The following is a 23,526-nucleotide window of genomic DNA, read 5'->3' on the forward strand; positions in this document are numbered from 1 at the left end:
AACATTTTTCTTTACTGTGCATGCTCCTGTGTAGCTGGTGCTTTAGGGGAGGATGTCAGGGAATACTTATCCACTGTCTCCGTACATTAGATTGAAATACAAAAAGGAAATAGCATCAAGCATGGTGTCTTACCAGCTGTATATGAAATCCATCTGACAGTTGATGTTTTCTGTGGCTTTATGAAAGAAATAAACACACACACACACACACTGAAAGGCAGCTATTTCCTCTGGCACAACTTGGCAGCTAGGCGGCATATGGTGCACTGTCCAACAGCGAGTGAGAGGAAAGTTACACTATACTTACTTAAAATAGCCATGAGATGTTTGAGGTTCACATGGAGCAGACAGAACCTCAGGTGAAGCTTTTCAACCAACCAAGAGATTCTGGACACCCAATACGCAAGGGCACCCAAGGACACCCCAATCTCATAGACAGCTCTGAAAATGTTTACCTCACTTTTGATGATCTAAACCAAACATCTTGGCTTCATCTAAATCTTGACTCCCCCCACCCCGCCCCTCTGCTCTCTGATTTGCTCTCCTGGATAGTTTTTTTTCTGATTTGTCAACCTTGATTACTATTTTTGGTTCTCTGTGCCTTAAATATTGAGTCTGTTCTGGTATGGCTGTGGTCTGAAGAAGTTGGTCTGTCCTATGAAAGTTCATCACCTAATAAATTATTTTGTTAGTCTTTAAAGTGTTACTTTACTGCTTTTTTGTTTTGATAGTATATAGACTAGCACGGCTTTCTCTCTGTTACGAAACCAAACATGAACTTCATGGAACTCACACTTTACAAGGGAGGGACGAAGGAGCCTGTGATGCTGAAGTATTGCCAACCTGGTGCAAAGGGATGCCAAACCACCCCACTCTGCTTGCCCACATTAAGGTGTAATGAGCAGGTGCAGCAATGGGACTTGGTGCTGTGTGACAGAGGAGCAGACTACTGTCTGAGGCTAGACTAGAAACTTTAGTTCTAAGAAAAAGATGAGTATTGCTAGAATTGCAATTAATATAAGGTGGAAACATTTGGTCAGAAATGAAGTTATGACATAAAAAAGCAAGGTCTGTCATTACTAGAGCTGAGCAGAGAATACGTTTGGATTCATACAAATATCAGATAAACGTATATCAATGCTCATATAATGGCGTAACTTCTGTTGTGTTACTTGCAGAGATTCTTTAGAGAGCAAGAGCCAGATTGTGAGTGGCTTTTGTATGGGCGTGTAAAGGAAAGTACACAGGTGTATTCTCCTCCCATGTGTGCTTAATGCAAGATGCAATCACAACTACAGAGGCACCAAAGGAGGACAGAGGATACTTCCTAAGAGCATCACCAGGGTACACATCACTCCAAAAGATGCACCAGCTGGAAGAGAAGGTTTTACAGGGAGCAATTACATCATTCCAAAAAGTGGGGCAATCTGGGTAGTACTTGGGCAGACTGAGATACCCGAAGGATTGATTGTTACTCAGGGAAGTACAGTCCTTTCCTGACACCCCTTCAGGCAATGCAACTCTGCAGGGTCCTCCACACAGGCCACAGTTTAGATCACAGCTTGAATAAGTGTGAAATATGGCAGTGGCCAGGAAGTGGGCAGAAGGTAATTTTTTTAAGATTTAGACGTGAACAAAGGGAAGAATTTTGTTACAGATAAAATTTAAAAATGTGTATAGTACTGGGTCTCAGGCAGTATTCAAGCCCCTTTAAATTAACACTGCTGCAGTGAAGCACCTTAAGTTGGAGATTCCAGACTTCAATGAGAGGTAACTGATGGTAGGCCACTGAGGGGACCTCGACTTTAGAAATCATTCCATTCATCAGCCCTTTATTCAGAAGAGCTCAAATCTGTTGATCTTCAGAACACTGCAAATTCCAGCTCAGATTCACTGTCACACTCTGGTTGGTTTGTGCTGTGCAGGTTTTGCAAAGCCGCTGTAAACTGAAGTTTACTCATCCAGTTAAACTGGGTTTAGAGTTGGTGGGTGTTTGCAAAGCAGCCACAGAATACCAGGAAACCATGCCTTTTATCAGTTTCCTCAGGTTTTTGGGGAAGAATTTATGAAGATTTGTATTATTCTGATTTGGAGTAGTTGAGATTTGATATACTGAGATAGGCTTTTTGTTGGTCCAGAGTGCCACGTGGTTGAAGATTTACTATTTGTTGCTTTTGTATTCTTTTATATTCCATGGGCTGTTAAAGTTACTTTTTACTTGTGTTTACTTTTGCAGTTACTTTTGATTTGTGTTTATATCATAAATGAATCCCCTTAACCCCAAGAGTATTTAGAATCTCTTTTTTATAATACTTATTCAGCTTTCAAATATCACCCTAACTGCTCTTTGCCGGCTGGTAGTATTGTGTGAGCTTTTGCATCAGTGATTACATCCTGAACCGTGAAAATAATTTCTCTGATCCTGAGATGTGATGATTCAGGACATTCCCTATGCCTTCTTCTTCCCATAAATCCGCAGAGTCACCAACAGCAAGGATATGAGAGCAACAATATTGTAAGGGGTGAGATCCTTCACCTATGAATCATCAAGCAGAAATAAATGAATTGGTCTCCATTCTTCAGTATGAATTCAGAGAGGTCAATGCATGATAGAAGTTGAGTCTTTGTTATCACATACAGATGCCGTGCAAAGTGCTTGGTCAGTGCCAAGTCTGACTGACTGTACTGTACAGGCAAGGGTGCTATCCTTAAAGAGCCCCTGGCTTATATGGAATGTGGTCATCCAGTCAAGTCTTGATCCAAAATTCACCAATGGAATCATAGAATTCTAGGGCTGGAAGGGACCTCAGGAGGTCATCTAGTCCAGCCCCCTGCCTAAAGCAGAATCAAACTCAACAAAATTATCCCAGCCATAACGATGTCAAGCCGGGACTTAAAAAACTCTCGGGATGAAGATTCCATCACCTCTCTTGGTAATGCATTCCAGTGTTTCACCACCCTCCTGCTGAAATAGTTTTTCCCAATATCCAACCTACACCTCCCCCTCTGTAACTTCAAACCATTGCTCCTTGTTCTGTCATCTGACACCACTGAGAACAGTTTCTCTTCATCCTCTTTAGAGCCCCCTTTCAGGAAGTTGAAGGCTGCTATCAAGTCTCCCCTCACTCTTCTCTTCTGCAAACTAAATAAGCCCAAATCTCTCAGCCTCTCCTCATAGGTCATGTGCTCCAGCCCCCTTAATCAAGAGTCTTTCTACTGATTGCAAAGGGCTTTGGATCCAGATCCTTACTTAATGGTGTTCTTCATATGGAGCCTAATACACATGTGCCCTGTACACTGGGTGCCCATTTGTTTTTGACGGCAGAATCTTATAAAGCCCTGTGTAAAGTCCAGTTTTACAAAGTCCTGTGTAGTTTGGTTTTTCACTACCTTAGGGATTGGCCCTGCACCATTTAAGTCAACGGGAGTTTTGCCATTGGTTTCTGTGAGTAAGATACATTTTTAGAGACTATTTGTCCAAACGTGCACTGGAATACTCTTGCTAACAATCCCCCAGAGAAGCACGCACAAGCCATTTTTTAAAGCGGGAGCTTGAAGTTTGGACTTTGTTCCCTGTTGTTTCCAAAAACTTAAATTCATCTTGTTTTTAGGAAATGCTGCATTTTGTCAGGCTTTTCCATAGCAAGCATCCTGCTGCAGGGAGAGGGAGCCACGTCTGAGTTGACTATCTCTGTTTTTAATTTCAGATTGTTAACTTCTATAAACACATGCATATTTTATAAATCAATCAATAAAATTTAGATCAGGTCTGTTCCCTTATGCACAATGGATACGTGAGTTTGGATGTTCTTTATGGATCCCACTCAGTGTAACCACAGATGGCATTCTTCATCATATAAATGTGTAATCCTGTTTAAAACCTCTACTAAAATAGTCGCTTTAGTTTCACAAGTTAATTATATATTGTTTTTTAAAAAGCATTTCCTCTTATTAATCACTTTAAATTTGTTGCTCTTGAATGTAGTCCCTTTGCCTAATTAGATTCTGTTATTCCCACACTTCAATTAACCAGAAAGCGTGTTGTTGAGCAATGTTACAGAGACTTCCTGCCTCTTAATATCTGCCAGCACTTCCAATGCAGGAAAAAAAAGAACAGCACAGGGAACCAAACTTGAGACCTCCCATATACTAGAATATAGCACAGTCATTATCCACTTGGTGAGGGATCATTTAAATTTGACATCAATTTTACACAATATAGATATAACAGCTACATATAGTAATGCCCTATCTCTGCTGTGAATTCTATTTATTGCACTCGGTAAGGGAAGCGCAATGGAATGGGAAACCTGCAGTTAAAAACTGTAGATAGTGCCCACTCAGTCATAGTGATGAGGTTATTTGAAACCAAGAAATCTGAATTTAAAATGTCAGTGCTCCAGAAATCCCCAGCAGCAAACAAACCAGATGGATAAGAAAGCTCTTTACTAATCACTAAAGCAGTCAACTGTGACACTCTGTATCTGCCAGTGCCTTTATCCCAGTTCTCATGAAATGATCTTTAACAGTTTATGATGTCCATTTAAGGTAGCGTAGAATTATTGTATTATTTGTTCTTGATGTTTTGCCTTTTCACATGTTTGACTTTGGCTTTGCACTCGACAAATCCTGTAATTATGTTGGGAATTTTCAACTTTCTAAGACTGTTAACCATCTTAATAACACTCCTGCTCTTCGGAATCATTATGTTCTGTAGCAATGCAAGAACTCTGTTATGACAATAATGTTTTGCATTTTATCTACACAGCTCAAAGTAGTTTCTCAAATCAAGTGAGAAAAAGAACACTGTTGTTATCTATGCAAGGCAGAATTGGACGAGGGTACTTTTTGCATTGTCCTGATTGTCATATTTTTGTACCTGCCGAAAGCCAAACACAGTAAGCTGTTGAGTGCCCTCAACTCATATTCAATTTACCAATGAAGTCAACTGGAATTGAGAAACTCAGCATTTCACAACAGGTCCTCAGCACCTCATGCAATTGGCCCCCTAATAACTCAAACATCACATGCAAATGTATTTCTAGTAGATGCCTATTTATGTAGAATTGGCTAGACTGTGCGTCAGAAATACGGTCTGTTGCACACCTGGTACATTCAGTTGGATTGCATGGGGTCTAGTCATATTGGTCCCTTGTAAAGTTCTCCAGGAGTGGACATTTCTGACAATAACTCTCTGTGGGTCATGTTTGAGTGATTAGGTTTCTGCACCAGTACTACAGAAATAGTTAGGGCAACACCACAAGCCTGCCCTCAAGTTCTGTGCTGCACAGATAAGAGCAGCACTTTTTCTGTAACATGTCTGATGCCGTCACTATGACTCCTCATATTTGAGCCATGAAGATAAATGAATAGCCACAGTATTAACAAAATAAGGAGCCATATTGTATTATCACAGGCATTAACTTTAGGTCTGTTGCTTAGGTAATGCCAACAGCCCTAATTTAGCAGCACCAGGAATTGAACCTACAACTTTAAGGGTTAAAGCCCTGCACTTCACCACATGAGCTAAAGGCCCCATGGAGCTAAACTAAGGCTGTAGAGTAAAGGTTTCACTCACCCTCATATGAGGTGTCAATGCCTCTGAGTACTACACTTGGCATTACCAATGTGTAACATTATATTGTTAATTATCATTATCAATGTGGATGGTGGTAGCACCTCAGGGCCCAAATCATGCATCTGAGGTCCACCATGCTAAGCACTGTACAGATATGAACTGAAGAGATAGTCCTAGCCCTAAAGAGCTCACAGTGTAAGCACGGGATGACAGACAAAAGGGACAAAAACAAAAAAGAGGGAAGACAATGGACCAATCAAAGAACTAATGAGCAGCAGACAGCACACTACCTGAGAGCCAAGAACTTTCCTAGGAGAAGGGTGTACTCTTGGGCAGAATTTGTCTCAAAACTCAGGACAATTCTTGTCTCCATTTCCCTACTTAAAGAAGTTGAATACAGAGACTGGGATTTTCTTTCAGGAGAATTAGCTGTATAACCCTTCTCAAAGTGCAATAGGAGTTGAGAGCTTCACACTCCCCACCCCCACATGCCTCCCTTAGACTTTTTCAAAAATCCAGATTAGAATAAGTTTGTGTGTGTGAAATTGTGCCATAAAAAGCCTCAATATCAATCAGATGCAGCCGGTGGTGGAGAGGCGCTGGCCCTGCTGCTCTTGGGCTGGGCCTCTCTGTCAGAGGAGTGGGACCACCTGAAGGCTAACTGGAAGCTGCATGTCTCTGCTGGAGGAACAGGCATTGTGGTTCTGCCTCTCGCCTAGAGTGACATGGCCGAAGAACAGTGTGAACCTGAGGAAGGTGACTCCAGTTCTCACTGCTCTCAGGCCAGGCCATTCTCAGCGAGTAGCAGGACCACCCCTGCACTCACCGGAAGTGGCATGGCACAGCTGGAGAGCAGTGCAGGCTGGAGCTGCCTTGCTGTGCTTTTCCCTCCATGGTGCTATTGGTGAGGTTGGGAGGGGGGGATTCGGAGGGGTGCATGTGACCCCTGGTCTACCCTGGAACATCGCCCCAGAATGTTATCACTCATTATAGCAGTGATCATGCTTCTGAAGCCTGGGACCTCTTGTTATTGTATTCAAAATTGCCCTCCATCTTCTGCTGCTCTCTTAAATGTTCTCATCTGTTATAATCCACATTGCCTCCCCGCTTTCTTTCTGGAGCTGCTGTGGAGAGCTCAGGCTGCAGCTGGGCCTTTTTAAGTTGGAGGTTTAAGGTGCTTTGGCTAATAGCTTCTGACTAGGCTAAAAATACCAAGTGATGTTCATGGGGTTGGATAAATCTTTTGCAGGGAACAGGCCTGAAGGTAACCTCCCACGGTCTTTTTCTTGAAACACCTACAATTTTGAAGACAGGTCAAGTTCAAATCAACCCAGGAAAAGATGACAGCAATAATCAGAGAAGAGTGAACCATATATGTGACACAGAGTCCTGCGCTCCACTGGTTATCCAGCTGTTAGGCAGCCTGGGATCCATGCACATTCCCTCTGCCCCCCCCACCAACTCCTTAAATCAGGGATTCTCAAATGGAGGGTTGTGAGAAATTATAAAGGGTGCAGAAAAGAGCAACAAGAATGATCAGAGGTCTAGAGAATGTGACCTATGAAGAAAGGCTGAAAGAATTGGGCTTGTTTAGTTTGGAAAAGAGAAGATTGAGGGGGTCATGATAGCGGTTTTCAGGTATCTAAAAGGGTGTCATCAGGAGGAGGGAGAAAACTTGTTCTTCTTGGTCTCTGAGGATAAAACAAGATGGGCTTAAACTGCAGCAAGGGAGGTTTAGGTTGGACATTAGGAAAAAGTTCCTAACTGTCAAGGTGGTCAAACATGGGAATAAATTGCCTAAGGAGGTTGTGAAATCTCCATTTCTGGAGATCTGTAAGAACAGGATAGATAAATGTCTGTCAGGGATGGTCTAGACAGTACTTGGTGTTGCCATGAGGGCAGGGGGGCTGGACTCCATGACCTCTCAAAGTCCCTTCCAGTTCTAGTATTCTATGATTCTATGACCCTCAAAGGGTTGTAAGGTTATTACATGGGGGGAGGGTATGAGCTGCTAGTCCCCACTCCAAACCCCACTTTGTCTTCAGCATTTAAAGTGGTGTTAGTACATTTTACAAGGCTTTAATTTATAAAGGGAATTGTACTCAGAGATCACCAGAACAAACGTTTGAGAACCAGTGTCTTAGATCAAGGGTGCTCTACACACCCTTTGTAGCATTACATGCAATTTAAAAGTAGTTCTCTCCTAGCAGAACCCCTGAGGAGAAAAGAAAAAAACTGCAAACGGAGGTATTTTTCGTTGAAAACATGAATTACAGTCATGTAATAATTCACAGGGCCAAGGGGTAAACTCCATTCACCTCAGACTTCTTCACTTCCCTCAAGCCCATTAGTTCACAGTTCTATATAGGAAGCCATATTCAGTTGTGCACCAGGGGCAGGTTTTATGGAAGTGGGGTTGCATGGTTCAAAGACAGCCAGACTGGATCTGCTAGCCAGGAAGAGTGGATGTGGCCCTACTTGATCAAAGATCATCTTCACCACCGGCATTTGTGGCAGCAACCCACAGCAATACTTTACGGTCCTGTTCTCCCTGCCAGCCCTCTCAACTGGGCCTCTGCAAGGGTAACTGCCTCCATTTCCTAGGGTAGTTGTGACAATTTGGAGAATCTGTGTGTGTACAGCTTATGAATTCCAGTTTGATTTTACAAACTGCCTGCAGCATTATGGTGTATGACTGTCTTCTCCTGTGAACTGCCTAACGCTTCTTGTGCTAAGTGGGTGTGGGGAATGGTGCTGATATGTCTATTCATGAATAGGCCAATTGCTATAATCCAGCGGCCCAGCAACCTTTCCAATGTGGAGTGCTGAAATTTGAGCTTTTGAGCTCTAGGTACGGTGCAGGTGATATTTTGAAATTCACTAATAGTCCTACTTACAACAGCTTCATTAATCCATAAATGAAGATGCAGAGCTTTACCCTTTAAGTGGTGGTTGGTAGCATTAGCTGGTCTTTTGTTAATCCACAGGCAGCATGGTTTTGAACAAGCTCCCAGCTGCATGGGGGAGGAGGAGTGGGCTGAGCTCCAGCCTAGCCTACTGAAAATTGGCTCAATGTGCCACTCTTGGCTCCCATGTCTGGGGTTGCTGACCCCTGCTCCAGTCTATCAGGACCTAAACAGATCTTACCTGGAGAGTTACTCCTACCTAAATTAAGAAATTTTTGCAGGAGACTGAAAGAGTGAAAAATACCCAAAGAAAAGAACTAAGAATTAGTTGTTCACTCTGGTCTTTATCACAGGGACTGCTTGGGCTCATGGCTGAAAAACTGCTATGAAGAATCGGTGCTGTGCCTCCAGACTAAGCTCTGTGATTCACTGAGGGTCTGAAACTTCAGACTCCAGCCTAAGCCTGAATGTCTACACAATTTTTAGCCCAACAGCTCAAGTCAAGCCCAAGGGAGCTGACCCAGGCCAGGCACAGGACTTTTGGCCCTGTGCAGGCATAGCTTGAGAGACTGGAAAGGAACTCACAAGGACTCACAGAGACAAAAGAAGCATGGCAGGAGAGTGGAACAGAGGGGCAAGCCTTTGCAGCAGAGAGGTCCTTTAACTAACTGCAAAACCAGATACAGAAGGAGAATCCTCATTGTGACAAGGAGAGAGAGAGAGAACAAGTGTCAGAGAAGCCGTAAGATGCCTGGAGAGGTATCCTGGACTCCTTAGAGGACTTTAACCTTAGCCTAAAGCAGTGCTCTTTTTTCCTAGGGAAAAAGGTGCTGGAACTCCTTGGAGCCCCAAACCACCCCCACAAACTCAAGATTCATTTACTTAACCAGGAGCTCCTCAAGCTGCCACTCCCTGCTGCTCCTTCGCCAACCGCCATCTCCTCTTCACAACAACTACACAGCTCTCCCAGCCCTCTGGCTTACCCTATGTACAGCATGGCAGGGGCAGCTCCCAGCACTTTGCTATTCCGAAAGAGTAGGACTCAATTTAGTGGTTTAACAGCTGGATCCCTCCTGCCAGCCATTAAACCAATTATATCAAGTCCAATTCTTTCAGTGTGGGAGGCAGGGAGTTGGAGGAATGAGCAGCAGCAGCAGCAGCAGCAGGAGCCAAAAATGGCTCCTTAAAGAGCCACATGTGGCTTGGAGCCAACCAACCGGCTTCCAAAATGGCTGTGCCAGGAAAAAAGTACCGGAACTCCATTGCAGCGTGTTCCACCAGAAAAAAAAGCTCTAAAGGATGCTAGAGTGGTGAGGAAATGAGTTAGGGAAATGGACTAGCTAACGTAAAAAAGTGATTGGCTTTTGGAATCCTTACCCAACCTGTGAGACTGTTTCTGTCTATTGTCACACACCCCTGAAGACATGAAATGTAAACTCAGATGGCTACATCTACCCTGCAGACATCTTTTGAAAGAATCACTTTTGGAAGATTTCTTCCAAGATAACGTCTTTCAAAGAGTACATCCACACAAACACAAAAAAGCGGATCAAAAGAGTGATCTGCTCTTTCAAAGAGAGCATCCACACAGCCCCCACTATTTCAACAGGCCAGGAACTGAAAACTCAGGAGACATGAGGACTGCACTTTTGAAAAAAAAAAGGGCCTGCAGAGCGTCTACACGCATTTTCTTTTGAAAGAAGCTTTTGAAAGGGGGCGCTGTTCCTGAAACAGGAAAGGAAGAGTAATTTTGAAAGGAGAGCCAACTTCTTTCAATTTAATTTCGAAAGAACACCTTTTGTGTGTAGACACTCCATGGGATCTTTAAAAAGAACTTGCTAGTTTAGATGCAGCCAGAGTGCCCACAAGCCTGGTGTTCTAGGAAAAACTGTGCTACTGGGGAGATCAGTGGGCCTGTATTGGTCCTGGTGGCCTAAAGCAGCTGGGCTGTCATGCATTGCTATGAACAGGTACCAAAGAGCCTGGGAAAGAGACAGTGCTGCAGCCTGCTTAGAGTACACTGTGTGGTGGGACCCAAACTCAGCAGTCTGGTGAGTGTTCAGCTCAGGGGACAATAGCCACACTACAAACAGAAGCTTCTCCCTCCCTCAACGCCCCCCCCCCCCGCCCAAAAAACATGCTCCAAGACACAACAGACAAAGAGCACTCTTTCCCAGTGGTAACCCTCCTAGACCTAGCTCAAAGAGTGAGACAGGAATAAGATTACCAGAGTGTTGCACTTGAGCTGGGGGCACTGTGGTTTTTAGGTACTTTGAATTAGTTTAGGAATGTCTTTTAATTTAACCTCTTTGTATCGGGTACTGGTTATGCCCAGTAACTGCATATCATATTTCTTCATGTTTTGTCAAATGATAAGTATTTTTTGTTATTTATTCATTTATTATTATTAATGTATATTAAATTCTCTATTTCTTTTCTTCTAACCAATCTTCAGGTATCTCAATGCCAATACCTGTGTTTGGACTACAAGATAATTCCAAAGTGTTCAAGAAAGATAACTGCCTTCTGGCTGATGAGAATTTTGTCTTAATAGGCTCTTTTGTGGCATTCTTCATTCCTTTAACCATCATGGTGGTCACCTATTTTTTAACTATAAAATCACTGCAGAAAGAAGCTATCTTATGCATTAATGATCTTGGCACAAAGACCAAGTTTGCTTCGTTTAGTTTTTTCCCTCAGAGTTCTCTGTCATCAGAGAAACTTTTTCAACGCTCTTTGAACAGAGAGCTGGGGAATTCAGGAAGGAGGACTATGCAGTCAATCAGTAATGAACAGAAAGCTTCCAAGGTACTTGGTATCGTCTTCTTTCTCTTTGTTGTGATGTGGTGTCCGTTTTTCATCACCAATGTGATGGCAGTCATTTGCAAGAAGTCTTGCAATGAAAGTGTCATTGAAGGACTGCTTAATGTATTTGTCTGGATTGGCTACCTGTCATCGGCTGTCAACCCATTAGTGTATACACTGTTCAATAAAACCTACCGTTCTGCTTTCTCACGTTACATTCAGTGTCGCTACAAAGAGGAGAAGAAGCCTTTACAGCTTATTTTAGTGAACACTATACCTGCTTTAGCATATAACTCCAGCCAACTCCAGCTAGCACAGATGAAGAGTTTAAAAAAAGAGGCTAAAATGGTGGCCAAGGATTATCCTATGGTTGCAGTCGGAATACGTCCTGCAGATAGTACCTCAAAGGGCAGTATGAGTCCAGTTACTGAACAGGTTAGCTGTGTGTGACTCTGCTAACCTGTCAACAGCTGCCATGGCATCCAATGGTTTGTACTTAGCAAACTTCACCTAACTGTGAGACGCTTTGATAGCTTAGGAAAATTAGCCCTGTCTAAGAGAACTTCAATACCATCATATACTCATGTCATCTAGTTGGTGGCAAACAGGGTTAAAATGCTATCAAATGTGCATTTTTTTCATACAGTACTTCAGCTGTTTTAAGCACAGGCTTTAATAAACTTATTTTTTTAGTATCCTAAATAATATATTTCTTAAAGAAAAATGCAATTTATTGTATTATTATACCATGGGCTGTAAAGAAATTAATGTGTTTCTTTTCCATCTGCACATGAAAACAAAGCTACTGTTTGGTTTACTTGCTGATTAGGTTTGAATTAGTTTGTCTTGCTACAATGTAATTTTATTATCTTTAACTGAATGAGCACTTTACAGGGTTGTACAGGAAAATACCAGTTAATTTATGGATATATATTTAAAATATATTAAAGAAAATGCTATGAAAATCTCTATAGCTCAACTATGTGAAAAATGTAACTGTGCTCTTTTGTCACTACAAACATTATTGAGCTTTACTTTCAGTTTCGTTTTATCCCCTATTCTGAATGTTTTGCACGCACTGGTTTATACTTTAAAATATATTGTTACAAAATATACTGATATCAAGCTTGCCTTTCTCCTCCATAATACTGATTTTACAACAGTGTCAGTGAGGTAACTGCCTGGAAAATCAGCCCCAGCATTGCTAAATAAGGTCAGGCTTAATCCTGTTGACATTTCTCTTTACAGCATCCATAGATTTCAAATGTAATTAATGTCAATGAGAGTTTTGCATGAGAAAGGAGTGGGCTTTGAACATCTTTTTCCCATTTCCGTCTGATTAGAAAGGACATTATTATGGTGTTTTATGTTAATGTTTCTGCTGAGAATAATTAGAAGACTAAGGCTGCGTCTACACGTGCACGCTACTTCGAAGTAGCGGCAGTAACTTCGAAATAGCGCCCGTCACGTCTACACCTGTTGGGCGCTATTTCGAAGTTGAAATCGACGTTAGGCGGCGAGACGTCGAAGTCGCTAACCCCATGAGCGGATGGGAATAGCGCCCTACTTCGACGTTCAACATCGAAGTAGGGACGTGTAGACGATCCGCGTCCCGCAACATCGAAATAGCGGGGTCCTCCATGGCGGCCATCAGCTGGGGGGTTGAGAGATACTCTCTCTCCAGCCCTTGCGGGGCTCTGTGGTCACCGTGGGCAGCAGCCCTTAGCCCAGGGCTTCTGGCTGCTGCTGCTGCAGCTGGGGGTCCGTGCTGCATATACAGGGTCTGCAACTAGTTGTTGGCTCTGTGTATCTTGCACTGTTTAATGAAAGTGTGTCTGGGAGGGGCCCTTTAAGGGAGCGACTTGCTGTTGAGTCCGCCCCTTGACCCTGTCTGCAGCTGTGCCTGGCTCCCTTATTTCGATGTGTGCTACTTTGCCGTGTAGACGTTCCCTCGCTGTGCCTATTTCGATGTTGGGCTGAGCAACGTCGAAGTTGAACATCGACGTTGCCAGCCCTGGAGGACGTGTAGACGTTATTCATCGAAATAGACTATTTCGATGTCGCAACATCGAAATAAGCTATTTCGAAGTTGGGTGCACGTGTAGACGTAGCCTAAAAAAGAAGTGGGATTTTTCATACTAGAATTTGTTTTCCTCCACCACATATGCCAACCACTTTACTGTTGTTAGATGATTCCTTGGGAATGCAGGGCTGCTTGAATTATGTGGCTACAGTCTAAATGAGGAGTGCCTGGGCTGCTGGGCAGATTCTTACATCCGCAAGGAGGCCACAGGGAAAGAATGAGATTCTGCAAGTGGTGTAGAATTCCACCTGTGCAGATTTCATGGCAGGGTAGTTAGATTATTTTAAAAACCATCAAATATATTACTTTGATAAAAAGACCTAATCATGCAGATGTTTACTGCCAGGTATAGCTTGCATTTCCACTGACAACAGTGGGATTCTGTGTGGGAGGAATGTCTGTGTGGGAGTAAAACTACAGCTGTTGCTCCTATCTGCAGGATTGCATCCAAATGAGAGACACGTGCGTGGACTTCCTAAACAGATATAAGAAAAGCAGGGTACAGTGCAGTTTTAGAGCAAGTCAGCTGAAAGTAAAGGGCAACAAGTAGGCCAAAAGTTATGAGCCAAACTCCAATGTCTTTATTAAGTCCCTGAGTTTTACCAGTACGAGTAGTGAGTGAAGAATTTAGAATTTGGCCTCATATCAAATTCCCTTAGATGATGAAAAATGAAACCATGTTAAAAATCTAATTTAATGCCTATTGTGGCCTTGTACCATGTGCATATTGACGAAGTCAAATTTCAATCTGCACTCACTTCAATGCGATCATTACTCATCATTCTAATGCATACCTAGGAGATCTATGAGCCATGGTGTCTACCAGAACCACAATACTTTCTGAAGATCCTGAGCGGGTAAAGGTTTTTTCATACAATCTCTACAACTGGACTGTGCTTAACAGCCATAACTAAGCATTTAATTTCCAGTATTTATATTGACTGTTTATTTCCTGAATTGTATTTACACTGGCCAACCAAAGTAGACTCCCCTTTTATAAAAAACTTCATTTTCTGCCTCTAACAAAGACACAGCCACATTGCTCAGTTTGCAAACTGAAAGGAAATGTTTTAGTCAAAACAAATCACCTTAAATTGTTTTACTTTCATTAGAGAAAGACTATTGATATGTGGTTCTTTAAGACTTATTAAAATCAAACTTACACATTGTACCTATTCTATCTGACAGTGACCTTTAATTAATTAATCTAGGTAATATTTTTGTTGAAAAGCAATTAATAAACATAGATATATGATCCTTGATATTTAATGCCATTAGCTTTTAGGTAGTTGTTTATGCTGAGAGATCAACAGCTTTAATGCAAAAGCCTCTTCAAACAAAGATGGTGGAATGCACAACAGATAAAGAAGGCCTCTGGCCCTCCAGAAATACCTCTGACTTATTTGACTGCTATGACACCCGATCCTGCAGCCTGACTCTGGCAATATTCCCAAATACTTCAGTGAGCTTTGCTTGAGTAAGGACAACAGACCTCTATTTTGCAGTAATAAAGTTAATAAATCAACATCAGTAGGCATCCTTCAGTCTGCATAGACTATGGATCGCGCCCTTTAAAGTTTCAATTGAGGACTTCATTTACAGCGTCTATTGTGACTATGAAGACCCACACGAGAGTGACAGTCCTTGCTGCATCTCTTGCAGATGTGGTGGGTGTCTGGCAAGTCCTTATTGTGCTTTCTGTGTGCTCGCTTCTCCTCTGCTAGCTGTCTGATCTTCATCTCACCCTTCTGAAGGCTCTTGTGTAACCCCTGCCTCCATCGGCTGTGGTCGTCTGCTAGTTCTTCCCAGTTGTCCAGCTCGATGTCTACCTCTCTGAGGTCTCTCTTGCAGACATCTTTGTAGTGCAACTGGGGGCGTCCGGGAGGTCTTTTGCCAGAGGCTAGCTCATCATACAGGATGTCTTTTGGAATCTTTCTATCATTCATCCTGTGGACGTGGCCAAGCCAGCAGAGTCGACGCTGCCTGAGGAGGGTGTGCATGGTTGGGATTCCAGCTTGCTCGAGGACGGCGGTGTTGGTCACTCTGTCCTTCCATGATATTCCAAGGATGCGCCTGAGGCAGCGCAAGTGGAAGACATTCAGCCTCTTTTCCTGGCGGGCATACAGGGTCCAAGTCTCGCTGCCATAAAGGAGGGTGCTGAGGATGCAGGCTCTGTAGACTTGCATTTTGGTGTGAGTGTACAGCTTGTTGTTATTCCACACTCTCTTGCTGAGTCTGGAGAGAGTTGTGGCCGCTTTTCCAATCCTCCCATTTAGCTCAGTGTCCAATGACAGGGTGTCAGTGATGGTGGACCCGAGGTAAACGAACTCGTGGATGACCTCTAACGTATAGTTGTCAATGCTGATTGATGGGGATTCAGCAACATCCTGACCGAGTACGTTTGTCTTCTTTAGGCTGATGGTAAGCCCAAAGTCCTTGCACGCTTTGGAGAACTGATCCAGCAGTTTTTGAAGCTGGTCTTCTGTGTGAGACACTACAGCAGCATCGTCTGCGAACAGCATGTCTCTGATGAGGACTTCCCGCACCTTAGACTTAGCTTTCAGCCTTGCAAGGTTAAACAGTTTCCCATCAGATCTTGTGTGCAGCAAGATGCCCTCTGTTGAAGATCCAAAGGCATGCTTCAGGAGGAGTGCAATCAACAACTGAAATCAACATCAGCTATGAAATAAATTATATTGTTGGTAGACCTCAGGGTTTAGCAATTTCAAGACCAGAATTTATAGCACCCTGATGATATCTAAGCACTATATGAATGGAAATACAGTATTGCTTACTAGGGCTGGTGGGGGAAACTAGTCTATATCATGAAGAAAACAGATTTCAAAATTTGTTTTTGGATATACATCAGGGCAACATGAGAACCTGTGCCATTTTTTCATTAAAAAACGACAGCGCCACCCCACCACCACCCCAAAATATCTCAGCTGTTAGAACTTTCAACTGGGATGCGGGAGACCAAATTTCAAGTCTCTGTGCCATTGTGGGGCGGGAAGCTCTCTTTCTCTCTCTCACTCTCTTCCATCCTAAATTTAAGAAACACTAAGAATAGCATTTTTGATGAGAAAGAATCCCACTATCTAAAATGGCTCAACCAGCTGATGCTGTTTAGTAACATTTCAACAGCAACTAAGAAGTGCCCAGTGACTGTAAGCATCTATTTCTTTAGTTTGTGACCACTGTGCACATTTTTATACACAGTAGAGCAAAAAGTCCTCCATTTCTACCCCACCCATTCAATCACATACTGTATGTAACAGGTGCCTAATGGCAAGATGCGTTCTATTTTGGATACATATATGTTTATGTAAATACACACCAGAAGAATATTTGTTGTATTTTGTAAATTATAAATGTGAAATTTTGCTCAAATGTTTAATTGTTTTCTTTAATCCCAATGCTAGCCAAGCAGATTAAAGTACTCTAATGTCAGTTCCTTTACAAACTGGAAGTATGTTCTTAAGCTATTGGGCTTTTTTTTTTTTTGGTTTGTTTGTTTGTGGTCATTTTTAAGAGAACTATGTTTGCTGAAAGTTAAGAAAATACTAAAATGTCTTGTTAGAGACAGACAGCAGAACAGCACCTTAAGGAACTTTATGATCTTAATAAACACATGGCCATTATGATCATTCTACATTTCTGCTGAATGTATTTCTCTTCAACAAAAATTTATATTGTTTGGATGGGTGGTATAGATCTGACTGTAAATATCTCAGTTCCAGCAGCAAGCTACTTACAGTATTAAGCAGCCTATCAAATTCATTTGAGTCAGGGGAGTACTATAAAGCTTAAGATCACTAAGTGCCATAACAAACGACAACATAAAAAGCAGTTCATATATACATAAATATTACCTGAACTGCATGACCACAGTGCCATCTCTTGGTATCTTTTTAAAGTGAATATTATCAACAAATGAAAATATGTTGTGCTATTTAATGCTTTGTTTTCCCACCATTTGCATAAAATCAACACCTTCCTAAGACAAATTGTTCATTGTTCTGTATGTATGATTTTATTAACAACTATAATGTGTGCTAAAGCAGGATGGTTGTTAATAAAATGCCCTGTCAAAATCCAGAGCTAATTATATGAGCATATATATAATCACTGGGTTAACTGTATTGATGAAAACCACAAATTCCAAAAATCATCCTGTACCATCATACCTTTTCGTACTAAGATATTAGAGCATCTCTATATTGGACATACTCTACTTTCATGTACTCCAGTTTCATACCAATATAATTCCATTGACCTAAGTGGCATTATTCCGGATTTACATTGCTGTAAACAAGTCAAGAATCAGATCCAGTACCCATATGTTCATGTATCCATTCTGATTTCCATTGCTGCCGCTCACTTTCAAAGTCTTCCGAGCCTGCCTTGTCATCATCTTCATTATTAATGTTATAGCTGGGCCTAGAAATGTCAACTGGGACCAAATCCTGCTTGTTCGCTCTCTAAACATTCTGCAGTTTTGTGAAACAAAAGGCTTCTGGTTTAACAGAACTAGAGCCAGCACTAGTTATAATCAGGGTAAGCAATTGCTTAGGGCCTTGTGAGCAACACAAATGGGCCCACTATTTGTTTTTTCTTATATCACATGTCCCTACTTAATACTTACAAGGGGGGTACCACCACCTATGTACAAAACGCAATTAAAGTAGACAATTCAATAACAGTAGTAGTTCAAAATAATAGAAACCAGAATTGGAATGAAGACAGCAGTCTTGAATTGTTGCTTTCTGAGTGGGTAAGGAGTGTGCTCTTTAATAAATATGTAGCCCTTCTCCCACACAGAACTGGCAGCAACAGCAGCTGGATTCAGTATGTAGGGGCTCTTTTCAACAATACAACACCCAAACTGACTTGAGTTTCTGCCCAGCGACTTTGGACACTCGATCCCCGGCACCTCTAAGAGACAATACCTCCTCAGTTGCAAGTACATAATCTGAGTGTAGTAACACCTCAAATACAAGTAGGAAGCTATGAAGCATTAATTTGGGAAATACCACAACTAGGGTTCATAAACATAATCCATGAGCTCCAAGATCCATCCCTTTTCTGCACCACACTCAGAGTTGCTATCCTCCATCACTGCTGCCCCAGAATTCGGAAGGTCTGCAAAGTTCACCTCCTGGCCTAGGTGGGGGGCAGTGGTAAAGAAGCATCTTACATGCTCCTTTGCTCAGGCACTCACTATCCACCCTGCTGGCTGCACCAGGCACTCACCAGCCACACATCTCCTCAGCAGGTGTTTTGGGCTTCCCCTCCCCGCCACACACAATGCAGTTCTCAATGACTTCAGTGGTTAGTGGGCAAACCTCATGGCTGGCACGCTCTAAACAATCTTCTCACATCAGAAGCACTACCCCAAAATACGCCACATACTGAAAACCAGACCTCAGTGAGCTCATCTCTGCATCATGGAACACCTCACTCACCTGAGAGTAACAGAGATTTGTTATTTTATCAGGGAAAAAAAAAGGATCAAACAATACCCATGACCTTTCAAGAAAGCACAAGAAACAAACAACTATCCTAAACCTCCTTCAACTCATAGGCGTTGGAAGCCATGCTCCCCGCTTAGCAAGTACTATTTAGTTCAGAGTGAGGTAAAAGTGACTATTTGGACAAATAATCCCATCATGCTGAGCACCGAAGCAGGATGGGTGTACCCATGCAAACAAGATCAGCTCCCAAAGTCCTCTTCTGCAGCTCACCACTAGATGTCAGTGGAGAACTCATTCAGACTGCTTACCGAGTCACCAAGTACAGGTTGCACGGCTCTGGTCCAGCACCTTGAGGACCTGAGTGATCCTGAACAAAGGAATTTGCCAAACCAGGGGAGGCCTGGCCTCAGGGCTCATCTGGGGCCACCCCTCCTGGCCACTGCCTGCTCCCTGCCCTCAGGCAACCTACGGGGTCTGTTCCTGGTGGGGCTCTCTGCCGGCGGTTGCTGTTGGCGATCCCCTCCCCAGCACAGCTCAACTCAACAGAGTTATTGGAGGGGATACTTGACCCCAGCTGGGGTCCCCAGAGGTCTCTCTGGCCACTGCCCAGCTTCCCACAGCTGTGGGGCTCCCTAACCTAGCCCAGCTCCCCGCTGCCACAAGGCTCCCTGCCACAGCCCAGCTCCCCAGCCATGCCCAGCTCCCTACTGCTGCATGGCTCCCTACCATGCAGCTTCCAGCCCCAGTCCAGCTCCCACCTACCAGGCTGTCAGCAGAGTTCTCCAACCCCAACCTGGGGTTCCTTGCCAAGGGGTTCCCTCAACCCAGGTCAGGAATCCCACCATGAGGCTCTGTGACCTCAACCCAGCTCCCTGCCACTGCAGGACTCTGGGTATCCCTGGCCCTGGCCAAGCTCCCAGAAGCTGCACTGCCTGTGGGGCTGCTGGCAGGGCACCCCAGACCTTACTAGGCTCCTTGCAGTGGGTCTCCCCAAACCCAGATGGCTCCCTGCAGCAGAATGGGGCTCCCTGCCACCAGTGGGGCTTGCCTCTGGCCCACCAGCCAGACGAGCTCCAGGCAGCTGAGGATCTCTGGTCCAGCAACATCCATGGTCCTGCCAGACCACAGATGTTGTCAGACAAGAGTATGTTGGAAAAGAGAGTTTCAACCAGTACTGATTTGCAAGTAGTTCATTATGAAAAATTCATATTCACAGTACTCAACAAGGCTACAAAGGGATAAAAATGCAGGTATAGGCTTTTTCATCACTCATGAAAATCAGCTTTTATGGTCCAGAACCATGGGCTCATTCATGAACTCAGGTGTAGTTAAACTCCATTTGGAAGTAAGTAAAAGTCCTAGACTTTCAGTAGTGTTCAAAGTACATATCGCAACTCCAGTATCAGTGCATGTTTACACATGGTTATGTAATTCTTTGGGGGGAGTGAGAGTTTACTGTAGGAAGTAGTCATGGTTCCAGAATTCCTCTGTGGGTTGGTTTTTGTTTGTTTTGCTTTGTTTTGTTTAGAAAGAGACTTCATTGTGTTAATAGGCATGCGTCGTTACCAGAATTAATCTTGTTGATTTGAGATCAATTCTCTGTTTTGTCCAGGTCATTCAGAATTCCAACTTCTTTGTCCAAAATACTTGCACAACACCTCCCAGCTTGATGTCATCTGTAAATTTTATAAGCGTACTCTCCAAGTCATTCATTTTGACTAGCACTGGACCCAGGACTTACTCCTGCAGGATCCTACTACGTACATCCTCTCAATTTCACTGTGAACCATTGATAACGACTCTTTGAGCATGATCTTGCAGCCAGTTGTGCCCTGACCTTGTAGACCACAACAGCTTAGTAGTGTTATGAGACTATCATATGGGACTGTGTCAAAAGTCTTATTAAAATTCAAGACACATCGCATTTACTGCTTTTCCTGTCTGCTCGGCCTGTAACCCTGTCAAAGATGGTAATCAAGTTGGTCAGGCGTGGTTTGTTCTTGACAGATCCATGCTGACTATTGCTTAAAATCCTATTATCTCCTAGGTGAGCACAAATTGAGTGTTTAACAGAAACATGTGGCTACTTCAACAAGTGCCAGCCAGCAATGGTCCCAAAAGTCCAATTATGGCAGCCAGAGATCACCAAGTGAAGGGAGACTCTACTGATGCTGCCGTTCCCTGACAAGTTCACTGTACTGGCTGCCATTTCTACTATGGAGCAATGCTTATGTGGCTGTCAAAGGCAGCTTTATACAAGGAGAGTGATATAAAGCTTCCCTAACAGAGGAACGCCTTCAGCCACTATGCTTAAATATTTCTGAAGCCTGGTTTAACAAATACTGAAGAAAAATAACTAATGTGTAAAGAGTTTATACCGTCAGACACTTGAATGTTAGCTAACTTTGTAGTGAAATACTTAAGTTCAGACACTTAGACCTTTTTTTGTTTACCATCATTTACAATGGTATAACAAGACTTCTATAAAAATGGTGATATACTGTTTTAACTGCTGAGGAAGAACATTCTCACTGAATTCCCATATATCATTTCAAGTATGATTTCATCTTCCTTGCTTGTAAACTAATAAAAATTAGGGCCTTAATATGCCTTTCTCCTAATTAACTTATTTCCAGTTTGCAACCCTGTAGCCATAATAACAGTAATTTGTATAACCTACCATGACAGGGTATTGCCACCAACCCATTCATTCATTCCCACAAGGGATTGTTCTCCTTCACACTCTGTTAATTACAGTATTGCCAGCAAGGATAATGGATAAAACTAATACTTTCCTCCCACAACTTCTTTCTTAACAATCACACTTATGAAGAAGTAATGGTTTCTTGCCCAGCCCTGGAGTTAGAAGTCAATGGGAGTTCTGCCATTGATTTCATGGACACAATATCAAACTCCTTATACCTGGACCTGCCCCATACTCATTAGAATTCCAGGGATGTTGATGGCTTCCTTAATCCTTTTAAAATGGATATTTTAAGTTCCACGCAATTCTGTATGTGAAGATTTTCATGTAAGACTTTTACAATTCAGATTCCCTCTGCTTGAGGATATTAAAATAATCCAAGAGCATTCTCCATAAGACTAGGAGTTTGCCCACCTCCAGAATTTACTCTATTTATTATTTTACATGGTGTTGCTACTATCTCTGTGATGGAAGGATGGAATCATTTCTGTTGCGGTTTACATATTTACCCACACTTGCAATGTTTATTCATGTGAGTAGCCCCATCTTATAAAAGAACAACAAGGAAGCCCAGCTCGCAGCCAAAAAGCAGTTACAGGGAGCCAAAATGAGAGCTCAACACTGGTAACAGTTCCAGGAGTTAGTGGACTACAGCTCTGCTAGCCCTAAACAATGAACTGTCAATTCCAAACCCTTACTATACATGATGAGCCCTGCGTAGATCTAGAAGAATGTGGGTAGATCATCACACCAGCTCTCTGAATTACAAAGATGTAGTACATTTTTAGATAGACTAAAGTCACCCACCATACCCTGGATGATTAATTTGATTGGAATTACAACTGTGTTCGATGATCTACGGGTCTCTTCCAAGAATTAATGAGGTAAATTTGAGTTGGACATTCCTATTTTAACTTGCTCGTTCTTTTCCTCAGTATCTGACTTAGGCACAACTTTTGATTGTTTCTCACGATATTCTTCCCTGCAAGTTAAGGAAATGTGGAATGGATAAAGGGGCTGTAAGGTAGACAGAAATCTGGCTAGATATTTGGGCCCAACAGATAGTGATCAGCACCTTGATGTCTGGTTGGTGTTCGGTTTCAAGTGGAGTGCCACAAGGATTGGCTCTAGGGCCAGTATTGTTCAACATCTTTATTAATGACCTGGATGAGGGGAGACAGGTAGATTCATTGGAGGGTAGGATTAAGGTCCAGAGTGACCTAGATGAATTGGGGGATTGAGCCAAAAGAAATCTGATAAGGTTCAACAAGGACAAGTGCAGAGTCCTGTGCTTAGGACGGAAGAATCCTAAGCATTGTTACAGGCTGGGGACCAACTGGCTAAGTAGCAGTGCAGCAGAAAAGGACTATTTGACTCTGGAGAGTCTATCTGAGTCTGGTGAGGCCACATCTGGAGCATGGCGTCCAGTTCTCGGCCCCCCAGTATAGAAAGGATGTGGATGCATTGGAGAGGGTCCAGCGGAGGGCAATGAAAATGATTGGGTGGTTGGAGCACATGATCTATGAGGAGAAGGTGAGAGATTTGGGCTTATTTAGCTTGCAGAAGAAAAGAGTGAGGGGGGATTTCATAGTACCCTTCAGCATCTTGAAGTGAGGCTCTAAAGAGGATGAAGAGAGACTGTTCTCAGTAGTGACAGATTGCAGAACAAGGAGCCAGGGTCTGAAGATACAGAGCAGGAGATGTATGTTGGATATTAGTAAAAACTGTTTCATCAGGAGAGTGGTGAAGCACTGGAATGCTTTACTGACAGAGGTAATGGAATCTCTATCCCTAGAGATTTTTTAAGTCCTGGCTTGACAAAGTTCTGGTAGGGATGATTTAATTAGGGTTGACCCTGCTTTGGGCAGGGGGCTGGACTTGATGATCCCCTGAGGTCCCTTCCAGCCTAGTATACTGTGGAGGGTGTTATTTACTTGGTATTTGGCATTGTCATAATCATGAGGGTTAGCCAGCAG

General features: G+C 42.9%; 1 protein-coding gene across 1 annotated transcript in view; it reads left to right on the forward strand.

Annotated features, from left to right (window-relative positions):
- HTR2A (5-hydroxytryptamine receptor 2A) overlaps window positions 1–11,739 on the forward strand; it is a 44,411-nt gene extending 32,672 nt beyond the window's left edge. Inside the window, exon 3 of the mRNA XM_074982742.1 lies at window positions 10,940–11,739. Coding sequence (XP_074838843.1) covers window positions 10,940–11,739 — 800 coding nt within the window. The remainder of the gene's footprint in view (window positions 1–10,939) is intronic.
- The last annotated feature ends 11,787 nt before the right edge of the window (window positions 11,740–23,526 follow it).

This window comes from Carettochelys insculpta, chromosome 1, assembly GCF_033958435.1.
Source record: "Carettochelys insculpta isolate YL-2023 chromosome 1, ASM3395843v1, whole genome shotgun sequence".
NCBI classification, from domain to species: domain Eukaryota; kingdom Metazoa; phylum Chordata; order Testudines; family Carettochelyidae; genus Carettochelys; species Carettochelys insculpta.